Source organism: Polypterus senegalus, chromosome 1 (assembly GCF_016835505.1).
Source record: "Polypterus senegalus isolate Bchr_013 chromosome 1, ASM1683550v1, whole genome shotgun sequence".
Lineage (NCBI taxonomy): Eukaryota > Metazoa > Chordata > Cladistia > Polypteriformes > Polypteridae > Polypterus > Polypterus senegalus.
The window spans coordinates 81,725,620-81,750,357 of NC_053154.1; the positions used below are offsets into that span (position 1 = coordinate 81,725,620).

General features: G+C 40.5%; 1 protein-coding gene across 3 annotated transcripts in view; it reads right to left on the reverse strand.

The window, feature by feature from the left end:
* The window catches only part of chrna11 (cholinergic receptor, nicotinic, alpha 11), an 89,424-nt gene extending 65,944 nt beyond the window's left edge, over positions 1-23,480 (reverse strand). The window contains exons 1-3 of one of the 3 annotated variants that reach the window (XM_039752168.1): positions 23,099-23,480; positions 22,201-22,340; positions 13,105-13,149 (exon numbers count right to left, since the gene is read on the reverse strand). In XM_039752168.1, coding sequence (XP_039608102.1) covers positions 13,105-13,149; positions 22,201-22,340; positions 23,099-23,150 — 237 coding nt within the window. In that variant the 5' untranslated portion in view covers positions 23,151-23,480. Of the gene's footprint in view, positions 1-13,104; positions 13,150-22,200; positions 22,341-22,480; positions 22,749-23,098 lie in introns of those variants that run through there. The other 2 variants (XM_039752160.1, XM_039752176.1) reach the window with 2 other exon arrangements.
* Between the last annotated feature and the right edge of the window lie 1,258 nt (positions 23,481-24,738).

The window sequence follows — 24,738 nt, forward strand, 5'->3', positions numbered from 1 at the left end:
ACTTAACTTTTATCTACATTTATCTACCTCTATATTTATTTTTTTAGTATCAGAATGAAGTTTAAGTTCATTTGTTTTGGTTTCAATACATGTATTTTTCATATTTTTGATTCTTGTTTTCTTTTTTCACATCTTCGCGTCCCCCTTTTTGTTACATTGTGCCCCCCTAGGGGAGCCCATCCCACAGATTGAGAACCACTGGCATAACCAATGTGTAGCACACTTATTCACTGGTATTTGGTCAATCAAGAGTTGCTATTCGGCTTGAAGAGTTTCTCTTTGGACTATTTTATGTTAGTCTGATCAAGTGATGAATACACAAACTTAACACTCAAGGTGCCTCAGTTATGGGGGTGTTGCATGTTTATCATCAGGAAATTCTTGCAATTTACATTCTGCGGGCAGTGTAGCCTAGCGGTTAAGGAATTGGACAATAAACAACGAGGATCAGACATTGCTTGTAACTCCAGATCAAATCTTTTGACCTGCCTGTGCTTCACATTTAAAAATATATTTGTGAATAATTGTACGATACTGTATCTTATATGGGTAAATTGCTTTGGGATTATGTTACCTATGGAAAGGAGTCTTTTAAAATCAGGATTGTTCATTCATTTAAATTGACGTTCAAGCCCTGTGCAAGAGATACACACTCCAACTCAAAGTGTTTACTAAAATCCAAAGACAATAAAATAGATAGATAGATAGATAGATAGATAGATAGATAGATAGATAGATAGATAGATAGATAGATACTTTATTCATCCCAAGGAGAAATTCACATACTCCAGCAGCAGCATACTGATAAAAAACAATATTAAATTAAAGAGTGCAGGTATAACAGACAATAACTTGTTAACGTTTACCCCCCTTGGTGGAATTGAAGTGTTGCATAGTGTGGAGGAGGAACGATCTCCTCAGTCTGTCAGTGGAGCAGGACAGTGACAGCAGTCTGTCGCTGAAGCTGCTCCTCTGTCTGAAGATGATACTGTTTTATGGATGCAGTGGATTCTTCACGATTGACAGGAGCCTGCTCAGCGCCCGTCACTCCATCACAGAAGTCAAACTGTCCAGCTCCGTGCCTACAGTAGAGCCTGCCTTCCTCACCAGTTTGTCCAGGCGTGAGGCGTCCCTCTTTTTTATGCTGCCTCCCCAGCACACCACCACGTAGAAGAGGGCGCTCACCACAACTGTCTGATAAAACATCTGCAGCATCTTATTGCAGATGTTGAAGGATGCCAGCCTTCTAAGGAAGTATAGTCAGCTATGTCCTCTCTTGCACAGAGCATAAGTATAGGCAGTCCAGTCCAATTTCTCATCCAGCTGCACTCCCAGGTATTTATAGGTCTGCACTCTCTACACACAGTCACATCTGATGATCACAGGGTCCATAAGGGGCCTGGGCCTCCTAAAATCCACCACCAGCTCCTTGGTTTAGCTGGTGTTCAGTTGTAGGTGGTTTGAGTCGCACCATAAACTTAGGCATAGAAGACTACTGCTTTGTATTTGATGTTGTTGTGACTGCAAAACTGGATTAAGTGAGTCTGGTAAATGGGTGGATGATGGATTTGTGTAGATGTAGGAAAAGCTGGGGATTTTCTTGTAAATGAACAATAAATTAAAGAAGAATACATCTGCATGAAGTGTAGCAATCATTCAGATGTTACTGAGCATAGCGCTTACCTAATGAGCCACTTCACATAGTAAACTTTGACGTTTATTAGTCTGAATTCTCATTTGTGGTCACCCACAGTGCAACTAATTATGTCCAGCTGCAGTTTATTTATCATTAATGTTTGCTTAAAATGCTGCATTATCATATAAGGCCTTGAAACCAAGTGAGAAACAATGTTCCTTCTGAAGCTAAATACACTAAGCCAGGAGCATCTTTTAGTAAGATTAAAGTATACAGTTTGAAAAAGTGATGGGATTTTTATTCTTTTTTCTTATTCTTTTATTCTATGTTAATTAGTGCTCCCTAATTCTATTTTCTGATTTATTTTGTCTTTTTTCTCGTTCTTCATCGTGTAAAGCACTTTGAGCTACATCATTTGTGTGAAAATGTGCTATATAAATAAATGTTGCTGTTGTTGGATCCAATTCTTTGTGAATATTCATGGCATTATAAATATTTAAGTTTTGGAGAGTTATTGAATCTGGAAAAATGTTTCTGCCAGTGTCAAACTGACCAGACAGATTGCATTTTCATTGTCTTGTATTTAGTATGATATTTGGATATAACCCAGTGTAGCCCCTGGGCTTTCCCTTTTTTCATGATACTCCTGGAGAAAAGATACAAAATAGACACTTAAAATATGTAAAATAATTTAACAAAAATGATTGTGATACACCAATCAGGTACTTGCAATATATTATATCATAAGAAAGAGGTGTCTGTACACACTGCACATATCTTGATAATAATGTCTACCTACAACTGCAAATCAGAAAACAAGGGCAGATGAAAGGGTGAAATAAGTGACAGAGAGGAAAATGTAAATAGGTCAAGAAAGCAACATTACGGTGCTAAGGTAAGGCAAAGCCAAGTGGTGCACTGCACTACAAAAGAACTCTCTGCTAACATGTGAAGCCCAGCTCTTCGCTGCCATTCTGATTTCATGTATAACATGAGGAGATAAGCCTTCGGATGCATGGCGCAGCAATTATCCTGCGTGAGACATGAACAATCACTGTGCCACCGTGTTCCCATGTTTAATAACATGATTTAACTTCTATCATCATGAAAATGATATCACATATACATCTCAGTATTTTAATTATTCAGAGAGCTGTAATATCACGAATGTAATGGATTCTGTGTCCTGTCGGAGGAAGAGAAAGCCCAGAAGCACGTAGCGATTCACACACACAGAGCACAAAGAAGATCAAATACAAAACAAAGCATTTAACGGGCTACTTTAGTTACGATGTGATTTGAGAAACTGATTAATTAAACGATTTTAAGATGAAGTTTATGATGTTCTACTTTAATGACAAAATAAACTATGCGATTAAAGTGGAAATTTCGAGATTAAAGTTGACATTTCATGCTTTTTTCCCCCCACTGTGTGCCTTTTTTTTTCTCTGTACCCTAATAAGCTTTCATATGACACTCAGACGGTGGGCTGCGACTCTCCTTTTCACGGCAACTTTGATATCTGACAACTTCTTTTTTATTTCGGGCACTGTGTGACTTTGTGAACGTGAGCTTTCGAGTTTCTCCAACATGCTATGTCACTCGATCAACTTCCTTTTGTTGTTTTTACCACTATTTAAACCCACAAATAGTATGTTTTTCCTTGCCTCCACTTGGTATTTGCTGAAATTCTTCCATTTTCCCTCATACTTTTGCCATTGTCCTTTCACAGAAGGCTGATCTTAAGGGCTATTTATATTGATTTGCATATTCAAAAAGGCATAATTCTGGGAGGAGATGGGGCGGGACAGCAGGCACGTGCATGTGCGTTACTTTTCACGCTGACCAGGATTTATGTAGCGGAAGAACGTGGAAGTTGGCGAATATACAGATTTATGAAACTGGATTTTTTTGTGCGAAAGCACATTTCTGCTTTTGTGCTTACATCATGTTATAGTGCGAATTCTACGCACGGTGTTATGCATGAGGCCCCTGAGCGTGACATAATTACTGTACAATGCGCGACCTTCGATGAAATACTTTATTACAGAAGTACTGCCTCTTTCAAACGTACTAACCCCCAATTCTTGTCCTTTCTTGTTTCTTTCTCCAAATACCAAATTGCCACACAATCAGCTCTGTAATAGCTGTAAAGCCATCTATAAGCTTAGAACACCGATTCTTCAAAACTTTTAAGGAACATTGAAATATCTTCATAATGTTTAATTATTCTAGCCATCTGTCCTTCCAGTGTCGTGCTAGCCAAAGCAAGAATACAGCATGAGGCAGGAACAATCCGTGAACGAAGTTCCAGCTCCTGGCTAGCGCTGCGGCACCGTGTAGTTAAAGTTAAAGTTTTATCTGTATAATATAATAAACATATTTTGCTCCATTTCATCTTAAAAATGATATCGTCATCATATGTAAATACGCGCTTTATAAAGTGGCTCAGGTTGTGCAATATTAGAACTGTATCGCAAGTTTCCAGTGAGGTGATTGTACTTATAAGTACAAACAGTACTACAAGGAGAGTTGATGGACTAATTGAGTGCGTTTAGAGTTCTTGTGATGAAACTGTTTCTGAACTGCGAGGTCAGTACAGGAAAGACTCTGAAGCATTTGTCGGATGAGAGCAGTTCAAATAGCAAATGGCTGAGGCAATGTGTGCTTGATGCTGTATACCGATAATTCTCTTTCCGATCAGCTGCTGTAGAGCTGTGATTCACACTCAGATACAGTGATATAAATACTGAGTGGTGCAGTGAGAGTAATATGGAAAAAGATGATCCACTGTGGCATCCCTAATGGGAGCAGCTGAAAGAAGAAAAAGAAGAAGATGCAGTGAGAGGAATAACGCTAAAATCTCTGACTACACCAGAAAGAAGGACAAAAAGTCAGAGGTCACAAGGGCCCCTGTGCAAACTCTGCCACATTCATCACAGTAAACATTAAAATCTGGACTGTCTTCAAGAAGACAATAAACTGAACACCAAACATCACATTGAAACCCAAGGTATCATTAAATGCTTTATCTGTACTCTTCAACAGCCGGCCAATCATTGCATTGTAGGGCTTTTTCAGGCTACTATTCAGCAAGGATAAATAATAAATGTATCAGGTAAAGTTTTCACTTGTATAGGTTTTTGATTTTAACCTACATATGAAGAAACCAAGTGATCTTTTCAAATACTGTAATCTTTACTGCAATACTGTAAACTGTATCCTGTAATGATTCCTAGCCTCCTCAAAACTGAATTCTTTTAGCACATTATATAAATGACTGTCATATTATGAAGTAATATTTCAGGTAATACGAAAATAGAAACAGGGGTAAGGAGTAAATCAGGAAAGCTGATTTGTGTTCACCGTCAATTAAAATGAAGTTGCATATTTAAATAGTTCTTGTTTCCCATGGCGCTGGAGGGAAGTGACGTGTTGTATGTTGGTGAAATATGCAAGGAAGAATTTCATAGTACTTTGTACATGTGACAATATTGATATTCTTACTACTCTTGAAATGCATGACATTGTGATCTGTAGCGAGAGTAGGGAGCAGGTTGAGGAGACCCTGGAGAGGTAGAGATATGCTCTAGAGAGGAGAATGAAGGTCAGTAGGAACAAGATAGAATACATGTGTGTAAATGAGAGGGAGGTCAGTGGAATGGTGAGGATGCAAGGAGTAGAGTTGGTGAAGGTGGATGAGTTTAAATACTTGGGATCAACAGTACAGAGTAATGGGGATTGTGGAAGAGAGGTGAAAAAGAGAGTACAGGCAGGGTGGAGAAGAGTGTCAGGAGTAATTTGTGACAGACGGGTATCAGCAATAGTGTAAGGGAAAGTCTACAGAACGGTAGTGAGACCAGCTATGTTATATGGGTTGGAGACGATGGCAATGACCAGAAAGCAGGAGACAGAGCTGGAGGTGGCAGAGTTAAAGATGCTAAGATTTGCATTGGGCGTGGCGAGGATGGATAGGATTGGAAATGAGAACATTATAGGGTCAGCTCAAGTTGGACGGTTGGGAGAAAAAGTCAGAGAGGCGAGATTGCGTTGGTTTGGACATGTGCAGAGGAGAGAGGCTGAGTATATTGGGAGAAGGAGGCCAGCTGCCAGGGAAGAGGATTTTATCCTTTGTTCTGCCCTCCTTCTCCTCCTCTTCTTCTTGATCTCCAATGTCATCCTACAGATCACCATCCTATGCTGCTTGACTACAATTTCCCCTGCCACCACTTTGCTGTCTTTAATCTCCTTCAGATTGGCTCTTCTGCATAGGATATAATCAGTGTGCATCTTCCTCCACTCTTGTAAGTCACCCTATGTTCCTCCCTCTTCTTAAGATACGTATTCACCACAGCCATGCTCATCCTTTTTGCAAAATCCACTATCCTCTGACCTTCTTCATTCCTCTCCTTGACACCATGCCTACCCATCACCTCCTCATCTTCTCTGTTTCCTTCACCAACATGTCCATTGAAATCCGCTCCAATCACCACTTTCTGTTCCTTGGGTACACATCATCCAACTCACTCCAGAAATCTTCTTTCTCATCCATCAAACATCCAACATCCAGTACATTGCACTAACAACATTCATCATCACACCTTCAGTTTCCAGCTTCATAATCATTACTCTGTCTGACACTCTTTTTACCTCCAAAACACTCTTGACATACTGTTCCTTCAGAATAACCCCTACCCCATTTCTCCTCCCATTCACACCATGATAGAACAATTTGAATCCACCTCCGATCCACCTGGCCTTATTCCCCTTCCATTTAGTCTCCTGCACGCACAATATATCAACCTTCCTTCTCTCCATCATATCTGCTAACTCTCTTCACTTACCAATCATACTGCCAACATTCAAAGTTCCTACCCTCAGTTCTACTCTCTTAACCTTCCTCCTATCCTTCTACCTCCAGACACGTCTCCCCCTCTTCTTCTACTTCTTCAGCCAACAGTAGCCCAATTTCCACCAGCACCCTGTTGGCTAACAGTACTGGTGGTAGCCGTTGTTAACCCGGGGCTCATTGTCTGCATATTGATCTGGCAAAACTTTACACCGGATGCTCTTCCTGACGTAACCCTCCCCACTTATCTGGGCTTGGTACTGGTATAAAGAAACACACTGGATTGTGCATCCCCTGTGGCGGGGTTGATTAACAGTCTGTCTGCAGGGAACAACTCTTTATGAACAAGTTTATCAGCACTGAAACATGCAATCATCATTGACCATTGAAATCTGCCTTGGTGGCTTGGAGAAAGAAATCATCCAAGTCACGTGCACAATTGTACATTAGAATAAACACCAGAAATACTCACTCAATCAACCTTGCACGCTGCCAATTGGCCGACTAATTAACCAGACTGTAGGCATATGATACCTACTATTTTCAATGACTGCACCCTACTCCCATGCTATTACCAAATGTTTGGAATTTTTTGGTCTCACTTTGAACTTTTCACCTGTTAATTTTTTCACTTGCTTTTATTTCATTTTTAATGTCTCTCCAAGTACCCTTTGCAATGCTGATATGATGTGAGTGTAAGGGTAGTCAATGAATGAGATGCTACAGGGCAGGACTACTGACCAGTGAAGTTGGAAGGCAGGTTTTTAGTTGAAAAGGTCATTCTTGCTTGAGGACATGTACTATCCAATTATAGGAGGATGTTCAGAAAGTGATATCTTTTAACAATGTTTTAGAGAAAAGCCAAGCAAAATGACACCTTTTATTGGCTAACTCTTTTCTCTACATTCATAATGGCTATCACGGTACAACACCTTAGTACTATAAACAATGTTTTAGTAAATATACACATTGTCACAGGTGGCTGGGGCGACCCAGCCGGGGCCGAGAGGCCGGAGGAGTTCTTACGTCTACTCCAGACCACATGGGGGCGACCACCCTGGTGGCTATGGGGACCATGGGTACAGAGCTTTGAAGCTCAACCCTGTAGGGGCCCGTGGTCACCACCAGAGGGCGCCCCAATGCCTATGGAGCCCTGGACCTCAGCACTTCTGCCACACCCGGAAGTGCTGGGGGGAAGAGGATCGGGGACACCTGGAGTGTTTCTGGGTGCACGGCCGGTACTTCCACCACACTGGGGCGTGCCGGCGGAAGCTAATTGGGAGGCACCTGGAGCACACCCGGGTGGTCATAAAAAGGGGCTGCCTCCCTCCGTTCGTTGGTTTGAGTCGGGAGTGGGAGAAGGACAAGCTCAGGAGGAGAGGCAAGGAGGCAGCCTGAAGAGAAAGAGGCATATTGGTTGGCATATAGATTGGGGTTGTGTGCTTCACTGTAAATAATAGTCGTGTAAATAAACGTGTGTGGTTGATTAAAACGATGTCCGCCTGTCTGTGTCTGGGCTCCACAACATGTTTAAGACAATATGAGCACACAACTGGATATCTGTATGTAGATTAGGCGACAGGAGTAAACTTAATTTTTTTTTATTAAGATTTTAATGCAGTGCTTGTTCATCATTAGTCTCAAATGAAGCCTGTTGTGTCAGTTACTTTGTCTTCTCCATTCTTTATAAATGAATGAGATTAAAACATTTTCTCGGCTATTACTATGAACAACACAGGATGAGTAATACAAAAAATATGTAAGTTTTGGGTGAAATATTATTTTAAAATTGCTAAATAGAAAATATTTCAAGATATCTGAAATGTATTTTAAGATCTTTTAAATGGATTTTATGAGATCTTGAAAACACTTCCAGTGTATTTTGAGATATCCCAAAAAGATACCTTGAAATTAATTGTAAATATCTTGAATTGAACAAAACATTTATTTTAAAATATACTGAAATTCTTTTCAGGTATCTTAAGATGGTCTAGATGGCATTTTAATGTTTTTCAAAATGCAATCAAGATATCTTAAAATGCATTTCAAATATTTTCACATTGACCCACATTTGAGATCCTAACAATACAGTTTTAGACACTGTATCTGAGATAAATTGTCTAATATCTTAAAATGGACAGCAGCTCGGTCAGAGACACCTTAAAAAGAATATATTCCAATATATCAGAAATACATTTTCAGATGTCTTTAAAAAGACAGGAAGTTGTTTTTATATATACAGTAGTAGCTCGACACAATTTTCATATATCTGAAATGAAATTAAAGATATCTCAAATGCATTTCCACATATCTCAACGCTACACAAAGAAAACATGAAGTCCTATTAAAGAACAGTAAACTTTACACAAATGAGTTGTGTTATAACAAAATGAGTTTTAGATATCTCAACATGTATTTGAGATGTCTTGATATTTGAAAATGTATTTTAGTTATCTTAAAACGCATTTGAGATATCTCAAAATGTATTGCAAATGAGGAACTTATTTTGAGATGTCTGAAACTGAGTTTTTATTATTTGAAAATCTGGACTGCATTTTAAAATATCGAAAATTTATTTTCAGATATCGCCGAATATTAATTTGGTTTTACACAAAACAGGGTGAGTTTGAGACTTTTACAATCAGTTTGATGATAGCTCCACCTGCAATGTCAAAGGTAAGGAAAGCCTTCACCCAGCAGTACTGTTCCTCCTTCATTTTGCACTCTGCACAAAGACCGTAGACTGCAAGATTCAGTGACCTGTGGTTTGACTCTGGAGAAATCTGTTATATAAACAATGTGCTAAACTCGATTTGCCCCGTCATTTATTATCCAAGTCTCTACCAGCTAACATCCTCAAGAAGATTTATCACATTTTATTGATCATGTCTGGAGGTGAACTGGATACCACTAGAAGTTGTAGTATTTGAGCACGGGTTATGTTCCTAGGTCCTTCAAGTTTGAATATTCTTCTAGGATTCTCATGACTTTTTTTCTGGCAACTCCAGTTTTCTATCACAGTCTACAGACATTTTAATTTATTTATATTGGCCCCAGTAAAAGAGGTTTGTGCATGAGTGTGCCCAGTAAGAAATTGCTTTCACATACAGGGTTGGTTCTGGCCTTGCTCATTTTGCTTCTCGTAGCAGCTCTGGTCTCCCTTGCCTCTTTTAATAGGAAAGGTTGCCTGCGAAATTCTGATTTGTCCTCACTTATACTGTACTGTATACACGTGTAGTACATAAATACTCAAACCCAATTTATGCAGTTCAGGCGTTTTGGCAGTTGGAACTTATTCTGGCACCACCTGACACAAAGCAGTAAACAACCCTGAAAAAGACATTAGTCCTCAAACACATCCACATTGAGCCAGTTTAAAGTCAACAATTAATCTAATTAACACATCTTTAGCAGAAAACATCATACAAGAAATGTGCAAATTCTATACAGACTAAAGCCAGTTGTGTGATTTGAACCCAGGATAACGGATCCATGATGCAGAAGTGCTATTCACTTAGCCACAGTGCTATCATTATAAAACAATATTCTTAAATTGACTCTACTGTCCTGGCATTTTTCCTATACATAATTGCAAAAGCAAAATACAGACAGTGCAAGCATAATCTCTATACCACTTGATATACTGTATTAAAACCTGTTCTTCAGCAAGAAGACAAGGATATAGAAAGAAACTGGTTATCAGTCTGACAGTTTGGCAATATATCTTTATGCAGAAAACTAAACATACTTGGAATGAGGTACCACGTGACATAATCCAGTTGAAAGCAGCATTGTAGGAATGTTCAAGTGTCAACTCAAAGATATTTTGGAAAATTGGGTGAATGGGAAATGTTGTTATGTTGCTTGAATTGTCTCTTCTTTTCCAAACTTTTTTTAATGTGCACATACTGATTCGCATTATCACTAAATTCCTCTTAATCCCTTTACAACAACAACATTTATTTATATAGCACATGTTCATACAAATAACGTAGCTCAAAGTGCTTCACGTGATGAAGATGAGAATGGCAAATTTCCATATCGTCACCCGGCCAAGTCGAGTGTTATAAAGTAAAAAGGAAAGAAAACTATTCTTTTCAAGAGCATGCCCTTACATTTGCTTACTTAGTCTTTAATTGTCCATTAGCTCTTCCTTTGTTGTTGGAAAAGGGGGTGCCTTGCATGAAAAAGCCAGAAAAGGCAAGGGAAATGACAAATGTTGCTTTTTAATTAATTATTTTGACCAAGCCAATACTTATTAGACATTTCTGATTTACTACTTTAATGCCTTTTCTTATATTTCTCAGTAAACTTGAGTACTGGTCATTTGACTTAATTTAAGGAAACCAAGTCACTTTTTTAAGAACAAGTACAACAACACAATTTATTGATAAACACAAGAATTATCGGAATACTATAATGGCTTATGTCTGGAAACAAAAGACAATTGGAAAGGAAAAACATGCCAAGCAAACCTAAAACACAAAACTGGCTGTTGTAAGTTTGTTCAGAAGTCTAACTTTTCCACTATGAAAAGAGGGCCTTATTTGTTAGAGGATTTTAAAATCTTTTCCATACCCCAACTACAAGAGATCAGCTACATTTTCTTGATTTTGTGTGGTATTACTGATGGATTTCAAGAGTATCTTCTTCTTCTTCTTTGGGTGGGTGTAACAGAGCAAGATGCAGAAGACAGAAAGATATGGAAGAAGATGGTCTGCTGTGGCAACCCCTAATGGGAGTAGACGAAAGAAGAAGAAGAGGACAGACTGTTAATCAGCGACGTTACATTGAATTGCTGTGGCATCTGTAGGAAAGCATCATCAAAAACCGTCTAGAGACATTTTGCACCATGGAAACGGATACACACACACTGTGTTGTCAGTCAAAGAGTTTTTGAACAAAAACAATGTTGTTGTTGCTTCTGCCACCCTAGTATTTACCAGATCTCACTCCCTGTAACTTCCTTTTATTTCTCAAATTAAAATTGAGACTGAAGGGTGGAAGATTTGCTACCACAGAAACAATCCATGAAAATATACAAGAGGCTCTTAGTAATAAAAGATGAGTACAGGAAATGTTTCCAGGAATGGGAAAAGCACTGGGAGAAGATTATTGCATTTCAAGGAGTAATATTTTGAAGTTCACTAAAAATGAATTACAGTAAGTTTTGCCATAAAGTTCTTTTTGGATTCCACCTCATATGCGTTGCATTTCTTCATATTTGCGGTGTTTCAACAAACAGAAGGTGGTGCAGTTTTGACAGACTGCTGTTGAAAAGCACAGAAATATGGTGTTGTGGATTAACTATTAATGGATGCAGGAAGAGGCTAGTCTTCAATTCAAAAGCAAATGCACTACGCAGCCGTTTACGAGAGAATTCTCTGGAAGTGATTTATTCAATAATATGTTATCATGTGTTTGCGAAGTTGTGCACACATGACTGGATTATGTGACACATGTAAATGTAGATTTTTTCCATGGATGTTTGTATATTGTTTCCTGTTTGCTCAGTATTAGTCCCCAATGATGCCTATTGCATCAATAATTCTGTTTCATTTTCCACAAAAGCATGAGGTTCATTTTTTTGTCGGCCATTACTAACAACATGGGGTAACAGAGGATACAAATGATCATTTTTGGGTGGAGTATTCTTTTAAGATATCTAAAATGCATTTTGAGATGCAGTATTTCTAAATGTTAATTCAGCATGCCATATTGCTTACCATATGTCACACTTACTAATTTCCATTTTTTCGGTTTTGTGCACAAGGAAGAAGTCAAGTAAAATTAGCAACATATGCTAAACCTGGTGAAAGCAATGAAGTCATCCTGCATATGTGTGAACGATGTGCTCTGGTAAATGTGTCAGCAGTAAACCTAGCTGAGCATATAAGTGTTTATAACAAAATTGGTCTGTTTGTCAGCATTGTGACGATGTGTAAAGGTTGGAAACTCTGAATTGGACTGGAATAAGTGTGTACATTAAGTTACCCACATGACATACTGGCATCCCATCCAAAATTGGTTCCTGCCTTGCACTCAAGTACTGGCTGTGAATCCAAAAGAGGTGTCCAAAGATGGATAGCTGTGCCTGTTTACAAAATGGTATATGTGTGTCTGCAAAGTGGAGGTCTCGATCAAAAGACATGTGAAAGATAATGAAAATAGGAAAGAATGCTTGTGTATTGTGTGTCTGTCCCCAGAATTGCTTTACTGCTTAAAAACACAACTGACAGAGTATACAGAAAACATAAAAGCACGCACTCTCCACATCTCTTCAATGTAATGCAAAGATCAACAGCACCAAAGAAAATAACTTCAAAAAGAAAAATCTAAAGTACAAATCTTGTCATTTGTAGCCCAGATCTTGTTGTGCTATGAACTGGCCAGCCATGAGTAATGTGACATTGGATTTGTCTGACATGTGGGGATGTACCACTGAATAAGAGTGTTAGGCCCAGTGGGAGCCATTGGCCTTTGACTTCCAGCCATTGATATTGATCCGTGACTGGGACAGTTTAATGAGGCTAACATACTGAGAGAAGAGCAAAGGAACAGGAGAGGGAGAGGCAGCAGAGCTACAGATCACAATAATTCAATGGTGTATTGCACTTACCATTTGAAGCCAGATATTACTTGTCAGCACTTGGTTTTTTTCATCCTGCAAAAAAATAAATAAATTCAAGCAGCAGCATCAAATCAAAAAGCTTCTTTAATCTTTCCTGGCATGCTCCTTAAACAAATTTTGATGTCTTGCTTTGGAAGAAGTGGGTCAGAAAGTGGATGCTACTGTAAATGCTCCTTATGTTTACCCTAAATAAAAGAAGCAGCTAAGGAACCTACTCTTTTTTTAGACTAAACGTTTAGATCCTAAACAAATATTTTTGTAACAATACTTTTGAAACATTGTTTCAAACCACTTCCCATTCTTATTATAATTCTCACTCAAAAAAGCTTTCCCACTAAACATGTTTTAATTCTCACTGGAACAGTACTTTGAAAACAACTGTTTCAATAGTTGTGTCAAAAGTTGTGTTTCAACCCTCTCTGGAAATACAAAACTGAATGGCTTCTTTACTGATGATGTTTTAAATCTCCCTGGAAATGCAAATCTAGAATATTCTTTCACCAAGTCTGTTGTAATTCTCACTGGAAATGTAAAATCAAATAGCTCTCTACCAGTAAAATGTTAATCTTATCCACAGTCTGCACCTTGTTTTCTCATCCCAGTTTATAAAAGCCTACCATACCAGCGAGAGGTGCCAAACAACTTTACAGAAAGATGGTTCTAACCTATTGCGGGATGCACTCATATCCCTAAACCTAAGCCTAAGCCTAACCCTGAATTGATTTAAAGTTTTGAAATTATTAATCACCCACTCATCCATTTGTGTATGTTGTGAAGAAACTGGAGTTCCCACAAGAAAAAACAAAAAGACTTGGGGAGGTAACATGTACACTCCACCCAGATGGCAACCTTAAATAAAAACTGAGTGAGGATTTACATGATGTGAGTTGGAAACAATGCCCCTCTATTTACAATGAAACCCAATATGTCTCATCATTATATAAAAAAATCCTTGGACAAGATAAGCTTTTTAGACTTGGATGAGACGCGACTTTTACAGAGAGATAGTTTCAAATCCTGCGAGACGAGACTTTATGCTAAAGGATTTAACCACACCCAGGGCCGGAAATAAAAGACAAAGAGTAGATGACAAAGTAGAACGTCGTAAAGAACGCAAAAACTTTGGCGTAATACACATACAGAGCAGGTTAGAGATAACAAAAAAAATTAGTTAAGGCAGCTTAGTAATCCCAAGTCAAATTTTAATAATGAGGCCAGTGCAATGCAAGTCCTGTTGGATGTTGGACTTTTTAGATGATGGTTTGGAAGAGCCAGTTGTCTATGAGGGCTACATCTGCAAGAGATGCCAGCTGATCCAGCACCTCGAGCTCAGGGTCGCTGAACTGGAGGAGGAGTTGGCTGACCTGCGTTGTAATAGAGAATTGGCGGACTTGGCCCAGGTGTCCTTTAGAGAGATAGTGTGCACCCCTAAGGTGGCGCGGAGGAGATTCCAGACCAGACAGGTAGGAATAGGTGGGTCACGGTCACAAGGCGTAAGGTAAAGGGTGCACACTGTCCGGGAGCATCAACCCCAGAATTAGAAGTGTCTAACCGTTATCATGTCCTGGCGGAGCTGGACGGTGACTCTGATAATTCTGAGGTGGTAGGCAGGGTTGAGGAGCCCCAACGGGCCACCTCAAAACCAGTTCCCAAAAAGAGAGAGGTAGTGATAGTTGGGGACTCAATCATTAGGGGGATTGAAGCACAGGTGTGCTCCAGAGAGAGAGTCTCGCACGGTGTGCTGCCTTCCGGGAGCACAGGTGGGAGACCTCCCTGGAAGGGTGGATAGGCTCTTGGCCAGAGCGGGGTTGGATCCAGTTGTCATTGTCCACGTTGGAACAAATGACATACATAAGGGTAGTCTGTCAGTTCTGCGATCCAAATTCAAAGAGTTAGGTACCAAGCTGAGGAGCAGAACTGACAAGGTAGTCTTCTCCGAAGTTCTGCCTGTGCCACGCGCCAGTCCAGGTAAGATTGAGGAGATTAGAAGGCTTAACGCGTGGCTCAAATCTTGGTGCAGGGTAGAAGGGTATAGGTTTATGGGGCATTGGGACTCCTTTTGGAACAGATGGGACCTGTTCCCGTGACGGGTTACATCTGAACCGGAGGGGCACCAATGTATTGGGGAGGCGTATGTGTAGGCTAGTCGAGGATTGTTTAAACTAGGGAATGGGGGGGCAGGGAGTTTAGGACAGGCCAGATTTAGATCTATACATGGAAGAACAAACAATGGTGTAGAAATAAAAATGCATAGTAATGTAAATTTTAAGCAAACACGTAAAGATAGAAGGATTAACACATTAAAAATAGCTTGCCTTAATGCTAGAAGTATCAAAAATAAGGTAAGTGAGTTGGAGTTGTATGTAGCAGAGCATAATTATGATATTATAGCAATAACGGAAACCTGGCTAAATAACAAAGATGGGGATGAGTGTAACATAGAGGAATACACATTTTTAGGAAGGATAGACAGAACAGAAAAGGAGGTGGGGTTGCTGTTTATGCCAAACAGGAATTAAATGTAAGTCATCTTCAGTTGGATGATGAGCCCCATCTTAGTGAGGACATGTGGCTTCGCCTGGAAAATATTAGGGAAAAAGGTCTCATTTTAGGAGTGTGTTATAGACCACCCAATTCAGACAGTAATTTCAACACACATCTTTTAGTAATATCAAAAGGCAAGTTTACAGGGGATATTATAGTCATGGGGACTTTAATTATCCAAATATTAACTGGGATAACCTTACAGATGGAGGAGCACAAGAGCAGGAGTTTTAGAAGTAATCAGCGACTGTTTTTAACACAGCATGTTAAAGCACCAACAAGGGGTGAAGCCTGTCTGGATTTAGTATTCTGTAATAATCAGGATAGAATTGAGGGTGTAGAGGTGATTGAACCACTAGGGTCAAGTGACCATAATGTAATACAATTCTCAGTATTTTGTAAGAGTACAGATGCAAAGACTAAAATTGTTAAGTTGAACTTTAGTAGGGCTAATTTTGAGCAGATGCGACAAAGTCTAAGTAGGATAGACTGGGATAAGCTTTTAAATGTGGAGACAGTCGAGGAGCAGTGGAACAGGTTTAAAATGTTTTACATGTAATGCAGGACAGATACATACCTAAATTTGGAAGTAATAGGAAACTAAAAAACTCCACGATGGATTAATAAAGATTTAAAAAGAAGTTGCAAAGGAAAAACTGCTGTATAAGGCATATAAGACTAATGACTGCAAAGAGAACCGTGCGTATGAGAACATGAGGGCAACCATTAAGAAGGATATCAGAGAGGCTAAAAGACAGTTGGAGAGGAATATAGCAGATAAGGCGAAAGAAGACCCCAAGAGATTCTTTCAGTATTTTAGTAGTAAAAGAACAGTTAAGGAGGAGGTCAAGTTCATCAGGAATAGTAAAGGGAATTAAAAGATACAGACAATGAAATAGCAGATGCCCTAAACTTACATTTTTCTGAGGTGTTTACAAGTGAGCAAGTGGATAACCTGCCAGAGGTAAACACAACTACTAAGGAGGTACTGAGGGATTTGGAAATTGTAGAGGGAGAAGTGCTGCTCAGATTAAATAAGATGAAATCAAACAAATCACCAGGCCCAGATAATATTTATCCTCGTGTTCTTAAGGAGGCTAGTGAGTACATATATAAACCCTTGACACATATTTTTAGGAAGTCACTGTGCACTGGAGAGATTCCAAAGGACTGGAAAATGGCAAATATCATCCCATTATATAAAAAGGGTGACAGGGCAGATCCAAGCAACTATAGGCCAGTAAGCTTAACAAGCATCACAGGAAAATTAATGGAAGGAATTATTAAGGATAAGATTGAGCAACACATGACAAGGACAGGAGTTATTCTGAACAGTCAGCATGGGTTCAGAAGAGGGAGGTCGTGTTTTACTAACATGTTGGAATTCTATGAGGAGGCAACAAAAGGATACGATCAAAGTGGAGCTTATGATATTATTTATCTGGACTTTCAGAAAGCATTTGATAAGGTGCCACATGAGAGGTTGGGCATCAAGTTAAAAGAAGTGGGAATTCAGGGTGATGTTTTTAGATGGGTGCAGAATTGGCTCAGACACAGGAAGCAGAGGGTGATGGTGCGAGGAACCTCATCAGAACTGGCGATGTTAAGAGTGGTGTTCCACAGGGGTCAGTGCTAGGGCGCTGCTATTTTTAATATATATAAATGATTTAGATAGGAATATAAGTAACAAGCTGGTTAAGTTTGCAGATGATACCAAGATAGGTGGATTAGCAGATAATTTGGAATCCGTTATATCATTACAGAAGGACTTGGATAGCATACAGGCTTGGGCAGATTTGTGGCAGATGAAATTTAATGTCAGTAAATGTAAAGTATTACACATAGGAAGTAAAAATATTAGGTTTGAATACACAATGGGCGGTTCAGAAAATCGAGAGTACACCTTATGAGAAGGATTTAGGAGTCATAGTGGACTCCAAGTTATCAACTTCCCAACAGTGTTCAGAAGCCATTAAGAAGGCTAACAGAATGTTAGGTTATATAGCACGATGTGTGGAGTACAAGTCCAAGGAGGTTATGCTCAACCTTTATAATGCACTGGTGAGGCCTCATCTTGAGTACTGTGTGCAGTTTTGTTCTCCAGGCTACAAAAAGGACATAGCAGCGCTAGAAAAGGTCCAGAGAAGAGCGACTAGGCTGATTCCAGGTCTACAGGGGTTGAATTATGAGGAAAGATTAAAAGAGCTGAGCCTTTACAGTTTAAGCAAAAGAAGATTAAGAGGTGACATGATTGAAGTGTTTAAAATTATGAAGGGAATTAGTACAGTGGATCGAGACTTGTATTTTAAAATGAGCTCATCAAGAACACGGGGACACAGTTGGAAACTTCTTAAGGGTAAATTTTGCACAAACATTAGCAAGTTTTTCTTTACACAAAGAACGATAGACACTTGGAATAAGCTACCAAGTAGTGTGGTAGACAGTAAGACGTTAGGGACTTTCAAAACTCGACTTGATGTTTTCTTGGAGGAAACAAGTGGATAGGACTGGCGAGCTTTGTTGGGCTGAATGGCCTGTTCTCGTCTAGATTGTTCTAATGTTCTAACTCAAATTCGAAAGTCTCAAAAAAATGATAGTAAAGATCACATTAGCACAAACAAACGGAAATTATTACTCGGTGAAATAACGGAACAGGAAAAAGAGTTTGAATATACAGTATTGTTCGGATTTAACCTTTAAGCTGGAGACTTGTAGATCATCTAATTTGTGTTGTCATAAAGGAAAAGTAGTGTTTCTTTCTGATGAAGAGGCTTATCCGTGAGAATTAAAAGATTTGTTGTTTGGTGAAAGTGAAATTCACATATGTGCGCAGCAGAGACACGAATTGGCTGGTGTGTAGCACAGGTTGGGGGGTTGGCGAGTGAAGCGAGCAGGGGGCAAAGCCGCCTAGTTGATTTTACAATTAAATATGATATATAATGACTATTTCAACATTCATTTTTTTCTTTCATTTATTTTTGCTAGTAAAATGCATCATCCATTCATGAAGTACAATTGATACTGTATATGAATTCTTCAAAATGTTTCCACATTTTTTTTTGATTAAATATTATTCTTGTGAAGGACGTCTGCTGAGCCTTATCAAAATTGTAACCCTTAGTCTGAGAGGCTGGTACCCTGCTGATATTCACATTGTTGTCACTGAGTGAGTTGCTAACTAGGCGTGAACATCACTGCACATATATCTGTTCACAGTTAAAAGGAACACAGAAGTGTTGTGTGATATTTGAAGGTAGATGGTGTTAAATTAGAAGTTTATATCTAGGCATGCTTTCAGTCCCAGCACTATCTAAATTAAATATATACAAGTAGACAGAAATGTTTAAAGATAGAAAAAAAAGTCTGAAGGAAGAAGAGCATTTGAGGAAGCAGTCATTCTCAACCACTGAAGAGAAGTGAGAAAAGGAGGCTGGGGAAAATGTTCTTGCTCACAACTGAGTAACATTAAATAAAATCCCATTACAACCAACAGTTGCCCTCATTTTGCTGGTGATGATGAAGTGAAAGAAGCCACGCATAACTAACAGTACACCCAACCAAAAAGGCATTCAGAACTTGTAGGCAGCTAGTATAAGTTTTAAAGGAAGCAGAAGAAGAATACCCCAAGAAGTAATATTTTTTAAATATCTGCAACATAACTAAATCCTTTTTGAAAACAAAAATGTGAGACCTTTTTGAAGATCCCTTGTAAAACCAACATAAGGGACAGTGAGAAAATATGAAAGAAAACATGTAGGCAATAAAAAGTATTCACTTCCACCATTACAGCTACACATTTTATTATGTTACTTTGTGAATCCTAATCAAATTAACTGAGAACTAATTTAGACATTGATCCACACAGAAAAGATCTATAATTTCAAAGAGAAAATCAAATTCTATTCAGCCTTCTAAATTTATCATTAATAAAGGAAGAAGTCGTACCTGAGGCTGCACACTGGCACAGTGCTTATTGTGGTAGCTTCACAGCTCTACAAAACTGGGTCTGAATTCCAGCCTGATGACTATATGTGTGGAGTGTCACAGACAGCCGGGGTCCTTGTCTGGATGGGACGCCTCTTCACTGAGGGGACCGGGGAGCAAGCATGGACAGAACAATACCTCCCTCGGGATGCTATATGGCAGCCCCCATGGGTGGCAGTGGTGCCTCAGATTCCCACAGGGCTCCATGGGAGATGGAGTTCTCTACAACCCTGTTGGGATCTGGGGGTGCTGCCAGGGTGTGCTGCAGTTGTTCCTGAGCCTGTGTGGGCAGTTATTCTGCCATACCTTGAAATGCAGCGGGAAATAGGTCATCAAACACCTGGAGCACTTCTGGGTTGGCTATAAAAGGAGCCAGCAGCCCCCAATTCAGGAGCCGGAGTTGGGAGGCAGAGGATGGAGCTTGAGAGGAGTAGAGGCAGCAGAAGAAACAAAGAAAGTGACTGTTTTGGGCACTGTGTTGTGTGCAAGAAAGAACTGCCAAATAAATAGAGTGTGCATTTGAACATCGTGTGTCGTTGGTGTCTCGGAAATCTGTACTAACCCCTACTTTCTCTGCTGTTCCTTTTTCCATTTTTTTGTGGTCGTGATCTGCACCACCGCCAACCAATCAAAGCAACATTGATGGATTAGAGGCCAGAAGTCCACATGACCATCATCATCAAGTTCTTCCATGTGAAGCCTGAATACCATGAGGACTGATTGAGGTCATTTATGTCAGTTAGAATGCCTAGAGGGTGCTGGGGCGTCTTGTGGCCTCGGAACCCCTGCAGATTTTATTTTTTCTCTCCACTTGTCTGTTTTTTTTTTGTTCTCCCTGGCCTTTGGACCTTACTTTTATTCTCTGTTAATTAATATTGCCTAATTTTATCTATGTTGTTGTTGTTGGTGTTGTCTGTCTGTAGCCGGACTTCATTCACAGGAGCTAAGAAAGTTCTTCTCATGTCTGTGTGCTGGCTGGACTTACCATCAGTTAGCGAGCTGCTATTGAGTTTTGAAGGTGGCTTTTAAAAATGTGTTGAAATTTATGCATGTTTATACATTCAGCCTCAGCTTTACTTCTGATATCTGATATAAGATTAGATGATTAGATGTAAGAGAAATCAAGGGTCACTTTAAGGTTTTACTTTTACTGGAACACAGGACATATACTGTTTAAATTAACTGCTGCTATTGAAATGTTGTACAAAAAAAAAACTTGATTGAAATAAAGTCTGACATAAAAAAGTAATCTCATGTGAGTAGCATACAGTAGATGTCTGGAAAGGAGGAGGTCTCAGATGAGGCAGTTAGGGAAGAAGTACTTGAGGACTCTGCCCTCTTGGTACAAGCTTCAAAAGAGAACTGACAAATGGAGGTGGGATCTTGCCATATGCTGTTTTGTGAATGGGGACGGGGTTGTGGTTAGGGTTTCAAAAAATAAAGAAAAGAGAAAATTAATTTAAATGAGCTGTGACAGTTAATAGCAACCAGAATTGGAATTGTGATTACATTTTCCTACAACTCCCAGACAGTTCATCGGTCAGTCAGTCATTTTCCAAACCGCTCTATCCTAACAGAGGGTCACGGGGGTCTGCTGGAGCTGATCCCAGCCAGCACAGGGCACAAGGCAGGCATGGCGCCAGCCCACCGCTGGTCACACACAAACCCCCCCTACACACCAAGCACACACTAGGGACAATGTAGAATCACCAATGCACCTAACCTGCACGTCTTTGGCTTGTGGGAGGAAACTGGAGTGCCCGGAGGAAACCTACGCAGACACGGGGAGAACATGCAAACTCCATGCAGGGAAGACCCGGGAAGTGAACCCAGGTCTCCTCACTGCGAGGCAGCAGCGCTACCAGTGGACTACCGTGCCACCCCTCTCAGACAGTTTTCTTTGATATTTATGAGAAAACTTGGTTAACCACGGTCATCTTTTTTCTGTTTTGACTAGGCATTGTAGCCTATTGGTGAATGCATTTGGATTTATAACCACAAGAATTTCATTTCATCTACGACTCACTCTCAGCTCTTTGCAAGTCTCTTGACTTCCCTCTGCCACTCATCTATACTTCTACACTTGTAAAGCAACACAAATACATACTGGCAATATTAAAACTCATACGCAGCTACAAGTGTACCTGAACATATGTTATCTATCACAGGACAGTACCGATCTGTGCCATCATCCTAAGACTGCTATTCTTAACGGCTGCCTGACTTTCCACATTAACTACTGGCCCTGGACGGCGTCTAAAAAGGATGTGGAGTCCCAGTGCATGATGCGCATTTGCAGCTTTTCGAAGCAAAAGAAAATAGTAGGCTTTGGTGTTTTGTATGACTAGAGGTACAACACTTATGCCATGGTGAAATATGCAGTTAAACATGCTATAGAATAAGCGACACACACAAAGGGGTACATCCCACTTGCAACTATTCAAATGTGTGTCACTGATACACATGCACATGCCACCATTCAACCCAGCTGATCCATTTGTTTCATTAATGTAGACTCTAGGTTACCACAGATTAGTAAGCATCGAGCTGTCTTACCACATCCATGATCTGCATTAAGCTCAGAGAGAAGTGTACTGTGAGGGGTTGTGAGTCATTGGCCACGGGCCTCTCCATCCTGTTGTAGTCCTTGAGTAGCTCTTTGAGCAATGTGCGCTGGTGTGGACCTTGGAGGGTTACTGGAAGAAAGAAAATAAAAATTAAAAGCACATTAAAATACAAAAATTTCAACTGAGGGGCCCTCTAAAAATGGATCATCAAGCAGCCAGGCAAGTTGCAAATGGTATTATGGCTGCCCCTCTTCAGCACAGAAGCCCACCTCTTCAGTGACTAGTCAGTGTGAGGGCGATCTTCTCATTTCAGATTAGACTTTTGCAGTCCTCGTTTTAGGTATATTTGGGAAGCAAAATTTGGAAGCCCAAATTCTACTAGAGCAGAAAAGCTGGAACAGTCACAGATAGGGGGATTCAGCAGCTGATCCAAGTGGAACTCCGCAGGTAAACCCTGCCGCTCCTGCTTGTCATGCACTAAAGAGTGATAAACTAGAAATTCGTTGAAATCAGTTTTACGGGAGATTCGAGAAACATGGAGGTTCGGAATCCCTCAGACTTGTCTTTACGAACTTGACAGTGTTGGTGACATCCTTTGCAAAGAAGCTGGACAGCTCCAACAGCTGCGGTGGCACACGACTGAAAATTGCACATCGCGATAGCTGCATCCTGACTAAGTGCAGCATGGCACTCTGCCTACACGGGCACACATGCCACAGCTGCAAGATTCCACCGCTACCATTACTGAAGAAGCTCCTCACTTCCATGTTGATAGCAACATCACTGTTGTATGATTCTAGTAGGCAGGCGGCTAAACGGCTGCCAGTCAGCCTGAGCTCCCTTCCCGCCTCCCCTTCTTCAGAGCTTGATGCAAACGGTGCACGTACCTGGCAGGAAAGCGGCGATGACAGCCAAGCGGAGGCACAAGGGGAGCCCCATGGTCTCAGGGGAGCAGGCGGGCAGAGGGTCGCTCCCAATGGGAGTCCGGCAAGTGAAAGAAAGACAGAAAGGCAAAGGGATGATGATGTGCAAAATCAGTCCTGAAAAAAGACAGCGCTGGCAAAACGAGAAGAGCGGAGCGGCACTCCAATAATCCCTCACGCGTGCTCGCTCTGACAGCAGGCTGAGGAGTAGGGGCTGCGAGCTGGAGGGGGCGGGGTGAGGGGGAGGGTCTGGGAGCGGAGATGTGCAGCGACCGGCTTTCCTTCACTTCTTGCCTCTTCTCGTCTTCTTGAAAAAGCGCTGTCACAACGATCCGCTATAACGCCCGGCTTAAGCCCCGGTGTAACCAATTCAGCAGCCTTTCTTGTCAGTTTTAATCACGCTTGGATCCGTTACTCAAGGATGTCATCGTGGCGTGACATGAGGCTATAGGGAGGAGGGTTATGTGGATCCAGATGATGGGAAGCGAATGGAAGGGTTTTGCATGTGTTTTACATTTAGCTTATTTCATGTAAGAGGATCTAACAGTAAAGTTTCTGCTAATTGTGATAGATCACCTTTCCGAATGAACACCTATCAGTCTGCAGAATTACTTGGAAAGCGATCCGACCGTCAGCGTTTTTCGGGTATTTCTTTGAGATCTTCTGCTTGTTTAGGGTTGTGTTTATTCCGAGAGCGATGTTGATGGATTTGCACCACATCTATCAGCACTGCAAACCCATCCAAGCTAGGAGAAAGAGTGCTGAACACTGCAAGAAACCAGATTTCTGTTTAAATGGGATGAAATAACATCCATCCTTGTTGCCCTTGCGCCCTATAGCAGTTGTTGACTGCAAGCCAAATATACATTTAGAGGTACCTTAATATGCATTTTCAGATATATCTAAATATTAATTAGCTTTTCCTTAGTTGTGCTTAATCTTACTCTTATACTTTAGCCTCTCAGAATTTTCAGGGTCCGGGTGTGTGGAGATGCGCTGTTATAACAGAAATTTAAACTGGGAGATGGCATAATGTAAAATCAAAAGAGATGTATTTGATATCAGATTTGATATAAGAGGAATCATGGGTCGCTTTCACGTTTTACATTTTTGGGCGTATGCACCTTAGATAATACTGTACTTGGGAATCTTTCAGTAGGTACCGAAGGTAGCCAGCGGCCGCCGAGATTCAAGACTGGGTTACTGTTGTTCAGGCGTTGAGAAGAAGAGCTGAAGCTACAACGCGGTGACCCTAATATTTTTAAATTACTAGAGGGCTTTGCTCCCTGTTCCATTCGCTAGCCAACCAAAACCCACAACCCACCAAATCCGTACCGGCCCCCCCAACAACCCCCCACCATACCGGCCTGAGCTACGCTCCAGCCACTTCGTGTCTCTGCTGCAGGAATATTTGGATTTCACTTTCACCAAACAACAAATATGTTAATTCCCGCGGATACGCCTCTTCATTGGGAAGAAACACTACTGTTCCCTGATGGCAACACAAATTAGACGATCTACAAGTCTCTGACTTAAAGTTTAAATCCGAACAATATATTCGATCTCTGCCCTGCGATGGGCTGGCGCCCTGCCCGGGGTTTGTT